This window comes from Epinephelus lanceolatus, chromosome 22, assembly GCF_041903045.1.
Source record: "Epinephelus lanceolatus isolate andai-2023 chromosome 22, ASM4190304v1, whole genome shotgun sequence".
In the NCBI taxonomy this organism is placed as follows: Eukaryota; Metazoa; Chordata; class Actinopteri; order Perciformes; family Serranidae; genus Epinephelus; species Epinephelus lanceolatus.
This window is the reverse complement of record NC_135755.1, coordinates 18,388,672-18,396,565: the sequence shown is the minus strand read 5'-3', so window position 1 is coordinate 18,396,565 and position 7,894 is coordinate 18,388,672. Positions and strand designations below refer to the sequence as shown.

General features: G+C 40.8%; 1 protein-coding gene across 1 annotated transcript; it reads left to right on the top strand.

Moving 5' to 3' along the window:
• The first annotated feature begins 1,877 nt into the window (after positions 1–1,877).
• On the top strand, positions 1,878–5,892 carry LOC117272692 (E3 ubiquitin-protein ligase TRIM39-like). Its single transcript, XM_033651715.2, has 10 exons — positions 1,878–2,022; positions 2,430–2,667; positions 2,783–3,155; positions 3,263–3,358; positions 3,458–3,691; positions 3,788–3,935; positions 4,046–4,072; positions 4,183–4,247; positions 4,604–4,726; positions 5,081–5,892. The coding sequence occupies exons 1-10, from the start codon at positions 1,962–1,964 to the stop codon at positions 5,480–5,482; spliced, it is 1,767 nt and encodes a 588-aa protein (XP_033507606.2). The 5' UTR covers positions 1,878–1,961; the 3' UTR covers positions 5,483–5,892.
• The last annotated feature ends 2,002 nt before the right edge of the window (positions 5,893–7,894 follow it).

Sequence of the window (7,894 nt, the reverse complement as noted above, 5' to 3'; positions counted from 1 at the left end):
TTGAATCAGTTCACTGAAAAACAATATTTCCCTCTGACGTGCAGCTACTCGGGCATTTGTTTACACTTTGGACTGAAAGAACAGGTTTGTCTTTCTTTTTTACGTTGTGACAGCGGAGCTGAAACGCATCTATACAGAAAAATGCAGAAGTACTAAATAAAACAACTCTTATCTTATCTATCAAGAACATCTGTTTGTTCTTGACGTCACTGCATGTGCACTGATGGACTTGCACGTCATTTATGCACTTACATCTCGACAAATCAAACTAAATAGCAAGATAAAAAAAGTATATTACGAACCTTGATGCATATTAAACAAAAGTTTGGTCCTGAATCTTCTGTTACAGTTTGTGAATCTAAAGTTGCACAGTTGAGGACTGGTGTTTTTCCTCTGGCCACTGAAAATTAAAATATATTATGTATGATTGTGTGAACTGTGTGGCTTTGGTGTGGTGGACAATTGGTTGCAGTTTCTTTCATACAGTGCAAACTGGGAGGATAAGAGAGTTGATTCTCTACGAAATGGCTTCTTCCATATTGTGTGTGTGTGTGTGTGTGTGTGTGTGTGTGTGTGTGTGTGTTTAAAAATGTTGTTAAAGACAATGAAAGTCTGAAAATTCGGAAAGTCTTCTATAGTTTTTGCCCTTTTTTTTAACGAAAATGAATAATCATTCATAAGTAATTATCTACTGAATTATCTCATATAAACTGAAAAATTGGCCTCACAGCAAGACGGTTCCCAGTTCGAATCCCAGGGTGGAGGAGCCCTCCTATGCAGAGTTTGCATGTTCTCCCCGTGTCAAAGTGGGTTTTCTCCGGGTACTCCGGCTTCCTCCCACCAAAGACTAAGACATGCAGGTTAACTGGTGACTCTAAATTGTCCGTAGGTGTGAATGTGAGTGTGAATAGTTGTCTGTCTCTGTGTGTCAGATTTCAGATTTCTTTACTGCCATTGTACAAACATACAACGAAATCCAGAATACATTTTTTTTGTTCATTTTTTTGCAAATGTTGTCTTCTTTTTGTTTTTGCACTGCACCCAACTCTTATACTCATTTATGCTCAGTGTTAGATACGTATATGGACACACACAGATCTTTCTGTCTGTGCTCTGCGTTCATTTCATCTGTATTTGTGCACATTTCCTGAAAGCTTACAGATATGAACAAAACTGAGCAGTGCCTCCAAATTGTGGGGGCTGTGTAGAGTGAGACATTAAACAGATATTTAAGAAATGGTGATACAGAAGAATCAATCTGTTATGTAGTGAAAAGAACTCTCTGCCAAATGCCACAAGTATTAAATGTCCCGACAGACCACCATTGAAAGGTGCATCATTACAACCTCCTCCACCATCGCCTGATGGTTGTACGGACTGTCGTCACTCTGCAATCTCCCTTTTGCGTGAATTTTTTGATTGTCAAATAAAAAAGGGTAAAAAAGAAAAGTATTCGACGCAGGCAGCCTGCTATGTCCTCTATGGGCAGATCAGTTACTGCTGACTTGTAGTCTAAACTAATCTAATCAAAAACATACCCACTTGTTGGGTCACAAGCAGGGTGGCCATGGCACAATGCAGTTTGATTACACTTATTAAATATTATGGTCATCTCAGGTGGTTTTCTACATTTATTTTCTACACAGGTACACATATCTATTAACCTGAGCAATTAGCTTGTTACGTTTTGGCTGCTGCTCGGTCACAGACATGTCGGGAATTCACACCACAGTGCTGATCAGCCTCTCCGATTACAGCTCAGGCTGCAGCCAAGAGAGCCAAGCCCTCAGAGAGCTCAACCATGTGACCTCAGGGTAGAGTTATATACAACAGCAAATCAAAGTCGAGGAACCAGAAATACCAGAAAGTTTCAGTGATGATGTTGAAAAGTACCTGAACCCAGTGGGGAGGAGCTTAACGGTGATCAGACAGCATGACTGTGAGTATATAAAGGCTGCAACATGCACTGTGTTCTGCATCTGATGAGAACGATCAGGACGCTCAACATGACAGCACAAACAGGTAAGAGGATACTGAAAAATTATGAGACACAAGAAAACAGAATGACACACTGCAACATCAATGCTGAAATGTATTTTACTATTTGACGTCTACTTCATTACATTTATTGCATTGCATTATTCGAAATTTACATTACTTTTAGAAAGTCTTTGTTTGTACAGATGATTAAAAACATTGAACGATTGTAACTTTGATGCACTTTAAGCTTTAAGCCTGGACAAAAAGGCAAGAGGAAATATTTAATAGTATTTATTCATATTTCTTCTGTATTAGATTGCAAAAAAATATCACTGTTCGATGTTTGTGAATTTTGCTGGAGACAAGACGATCTGTCTTACATGCATGATGTGCAGTTAAATTGTGCATGAGCATATGCATGTTAAAGTAATATAATTTATTCTCTCCAGTCACAAACATGGCCCTCACCGTGCCGCTCGAGGAGCAATTCAAGTGTTGCATCTGTCTGGAAATCTACACCGACCCCACCACCATCCCTTGTGGACACAACTTTTGCCTGGACTGCATTGAAGGTTTCTGGGATACAAAACCCAAACCCGAGTGTCCGCTGTGCAAAAAGACATTCAGCACACGCCCACAGCTCAGGATCAACCATGGATACGCTGATATCATTAAATTCTATGAAAGGTTTGTTTCTTTTTGTACTTTTTTTTAAGCACTCTGGTTCCTTCAGATGCTTGGAAACAATTTTCAAAACGCAAAATTAAATTGAATTTTAACATAATTTAATTCTATTTAAAAGTAATCAAGAGGACGGCGATGCTCCGGGGCAAGCAAGAAACAGGAAAAATTCCCTAAACCAACCTTTCGAGGTTGATGAGGTTCCATGTGACGTCTGCAACGGAAACAAGATGCCATCGGTCAAGTCGTGCCTAGCGTGCCAGACGTCTTATTGCGAGCTTCATCTCACGCCACACCTGAGGGATCCGGAGCTGCTGAGGCACGGGCTGATGGATCCGGCCGCCTATGCCACCAGTCACCTCTGCAGAACCCACAAGAACCCGTTGACGATGTTCTGCGAGAAGGACCAGAAGCCTGTGTGTGAGAGATGCACAGAGAGGAACCACAAGAACCACAAAGTCGTCCCCATTGGGAAGAAGAGCAAGAAGGTCAAGGTGAGGAACTCATCTACATATTTTGCCTTGAAGCCAATAAAGCTGCTGCATTTTTGTACATTTTGCAGCACATTATATTCAAAACTGTTCCTTTTTTGACCGTTCAGATTTGTTTGAGGGAGACAAAAGCCAGCGTTCAACAGATGATCCACGCCAGATTGAGAAAAATGGACGAGATAAAAGATTCAGTGGCTCAAAGCAGAGTAAGTTATAGCATGGATGCATGTTCAGAAAGATCCAACTGGTCACGTTTGATTGTTTTTATGTGTAAATTTACGTGTTTTCATCATTTCAATCAACAGCAAATCTCCCAGGGGGAGATACAACGCAGCGCTCAGGTCTGCGACATGCTGATAAACGCCATCCAGAGACAGCAGGCCGAGCTGGTGGAAGAGCTGGAGGAGAGGCAGCAGGAGGCCGAGAGGAGAGCCGCGGAGCTGTACGAGGAGCTGCAGCGGGAAGTCAATGAGCTGCAGACAAGGAACAGCGTGCTGCAGAACCTGGAGCACGCCCCAAACCCTGTGCACCTCGTGCGGGTAAGCTACTCAAACTGCATTTCAACATTTCTGTGCTGCGTCAACATTTCAAGACATGTGCTCATGAGAAACCTGTGTGTGCTCTCCTGATTTTAGAGCTTCCCCACTCTGAGTCGACTCCCGACCACCAGAGACTGGTCTGAGGTCACGGTCCACTCGGATAACTGCATGGGGACGTTGACAAGAGCCGTCTCCAAGCTTGTGGACGTCTGCCAGGACCTTGCAAACCAACTGTCTGCACAAGGTCAGTGATCTTTTAAATTGTTATTTACTTCACAAAAGGATTCAAGATATTATGTGACAGTCAGTGCATGAAAATAACCTTTCTCCTCTTCTTTTTTTTATTTTTTGCAGAAGCGGACTTGCTGAATCAATACGCAGGTATGTTCACAATCACACAATCATTTCATTATGCAATAGCCTCGTCAAACCTGGATTAAAGCCCTCCTTTTTATTACCTGACTCACTGTTTTTCTTCTTTGTTTCTGCAGTTGATGTCACTCTGGATCCTGAGACTGCATCAGGCTGGCTGGTCCTGTCTCCAGACAGAAAGAAGGTATTGTCAGATTATATCATCATTACATCAAATGTGTGAAGATCCAAGAGTCCTCCTCGGAAACTAGTCCTCAGAATAGTTTGGATTCCTCACATATAAGAACTGTAAAGACAAACAATCTTTTGTTCTGACGCAGCAGGTTGAGCTATAATTGTTCAAGCTTATGCATGTAGACACTCCCTGCTGAGTCACATTTTACTTTCACAGAGGTGAAAGTAATGTGATATATTATCACATGAAAATTGGAGAAGAAAGCACAGGAAGCTAAAATGCTAATTTGGAAATCAATAAGGCTATTAATTGTTGCTGATTAGGCTAATGTGTAAGATGATAATGATGGTTATGTTGGTCTACAGGTGAGCGTCAGCAGCCAGAGGAATAACACCCAGCTCCCAGACAGTCCTCAGCGGTTTAACGCCTGCGTCTGCGTTTTGGGGAAACAAAACTTTGCATCTGGAAGACGCTACTGGGTGGTTCAGGTGAGCATCTTTGAAACAAGAAAACACACTTTTAGCTAGCACGTTGTTCACTAAGTGGAGTCGTGTCTTAGTGGTGATAAACAAAGGTTTATTAGGATTTAGAAGGACAGCCTGCACACAGTCAAAGCCAAATACGGAGTCACATTTGGGTAAAAAATGTGTCAATTTGCCATTTTTGTATCAGGAATTTATGGTTTTTCAACTGTAACACACTACTTGACATGGTACAGGAAAAGCCTAAAAGTAACACATGAACAAAAACTATTTTAAATCAGTTGCACCAAATGTATTTAAAGCACTTAATTAAAAGGAAACATGCATGGCTGACTCTGTATTCTGTATGTTGTGTTTCAGGTTGGAGGTAAAACAGACTGGGATCTTGGCGTGGCCAGAGAATCCATCACCAGAAAGGGGGCTATCACAGTGAATCCCAACAACGGTTACTGGGCGATCTGCCGGCGAAAAGGCGGCAGCCTCAGCGCCTGCGCCAGCCCCTGCGTCACACTCCACCTCCGGGAAGCCCCCAGGAAAGTCGGCATCTTCCTGGACTACGAGGAGGGAGTGGTGTCCTTCTACGACGCAGAAGCCAAGACTCACATTTACACTTACAGCAACTGTGACTTCACTGAGCCCCTGTATCCGTACTTTAACCCCTGTGTTCAAGATGATGGGAAGAACACCGCCCCGCTGATGATCTGTCCTTTTGAGGGAAAAGTCAAGGAGGGTCGGGACATAACCATTGAGTCAGCTCTGTGATGTGTCAGAAGAAAGATGCTAATTGATGTTGAGATTGTCTATGTGTTAGATATTGTACTGTAATTGTATTTGACCAACACTGGCCTGCAACAGGCCCAATTCATGTGTTATTTTGGTCTTTAGTAAGACACGACGCACAACTTTTTACTGCGTAAAAGATGAAGGCAAATTTTTTTCTTTAAAAGCATTTATTTTATGATTCAAATGAATCTTTACAAGATGATACCGGACTCATACATGAATAAATGTACATTAAATGCTTTAAATGTTGTTGAATGCACTCCAGACATCAATTCCATTGACTAAATGTGCAATGTATGACTTGTGAATCTGAAAATAAAAGTCATGTTTTTTTAAAAAAAAAAAAAAATGGAGAAATTGTTTGTGTTCTTGCCAATTTATTTGTTATTTTTACATGTATTTTTAAGGGATCATACTGGTTCATACTAGTACTTAAGGTTTCTAAAAGAATGTTACCATCCTTTAATCGTCAACAAAATCCTTTCTTTTCCTCTTACTGTGTGTGCCTATGCTTCTACATAAAGACCACACAAAGACCATATAAAGAAATCCAGCACACTATGATGTCCTACTGTAACCTGAATGCATTTTACATTGGCGGAACATATCATGCAGACACATGCAGACACAATTTAGACACAATGAGATTTAATTAGCGCTGGAATGTACCACAGCCTTACCCTACACTTTACTAACCAGCTCATAAAACTCAGACAAAAGAACCAAACAGGCACACTGGTTATCTTTTTGTGAGCAAAACATCCAAAATGTTTTTTTATAAATTAAAAGGCTGTCACTTTATTTAGGATATGATGTGAACATGAACTCCTACTGAATTATTTCTGAGCAGTAATCATGTCTTTCCTTTGTACGGTGCACCTGCATCAGATCCAGATCTGCTGTTGGACCACACCTATGTGGATTTTAGGCTGAACAGTTAAAGTATTCATTGGAACAAGCTCACCAGTTTCCTTGTACCAAGTTAAGGTTTAAGTGAAATTGAGGGAACATTTTTAAGCCATGTTGTCCCTCTTCATCTATCCTTTGCTAAGTATGAGTGTTTCTCCTTTTCTTTATTCCAAAACGCTGATGATATTACACTGCCTGTCTCTCCAGAGACCTGTGGTGTCATATGTGATTCATTCGTCTGTGCTCTCTTTGAAGGCAGGTGATCGTCAGGGTAACTGGGAACACCTGAGGGTGGTAGCCGTGGCTCTGACTGGCTCTCCACTCTGCTGTTGTTGCAGCTGCTGCAGCTTCCCTGTTCTCACTTTGTTCTCATGCACATTTAAAACACCTACCGTTTTTTTCCCCCGTTAAAGGGTTTTTTTGGGGGAGTTTTTCCTTATCCGCTGTGAGGGTCCAAAGGACAGAGGGATGTTGTATGCTGTAAAGCCCTGTGAGGCAAATTGTGATTTGTGATATTGGGCTTTATAAATAAAATTGATTGATTGAAATTGATTGACCTACACACACATATTTTCCATACATGCACCACACAAGCTACTGACACCACTGCTTTCCACACTTTTAATCCTTAGTTTACTTCTTAAATTGGTTGAATTTATGTTAATATGGTCATTTGTCTCTCCCTTGTAGCTGAAAGCATGCTGTGGTGTCACAGGGTGGAAAACTCTAAGTCTGGATGTCCTTGTTTTTATTCATGTTAGACAAAAAGTTGAATTAGCATTCTTTGAACAAACCACAGAGAAAAACTGTGTTCTTTTCTTTTTTTGAAATATCTGAAAAGATCAAACTGGGTTTCAGTAGTAATTATATCACTGAGTCAAATCTAATCAAAGTAACGAACAATTTCCTGCTCTCGGCCGATCACATTCACAGCGCAATTTAAATTTTCCTAAAAACTTACTATGATCTTGATCACACTACTCTTTAATATCAACTTGATAAATGACACTAAGGCCTCTGCACTTCAGTGGTTTATGTTTTTTACCAAACATTCTCACCTGTAGTTGGTTAGGCCTCTACTTTCCATGCCTTGACATGTGGCGTACCTCAGGGGTCAATACTGGGTCCAATACTTTTCTCAGTTTACTATATTTATGAAGGTTGGACAAAGTCATGTTCTTTCAAGTGAGATTAAGTCTTTGCAACGGAGTGTCAGTGACTCAAGTCTAAGTCCTGAACTTTGTGTTTCAAGTCCTAAGCAAGTCTTTTTCTGTCACATTTCCATCCTTCTGGTACAAAGAGGTTGGTTGCTGTTGACTGACAGTAAACTGTCAGGAAAATGAAGAATTGATTCTCTGAACATTTTTTAGACCATCATTTTTTGCCTTTGCACTTGGGGAGTTTATCAAATTCATTCCAACTCAAAAGACTGATGTTGAAGCCTCAAGCTACACTTAACTAATGTATTTTATCTGAACTCAT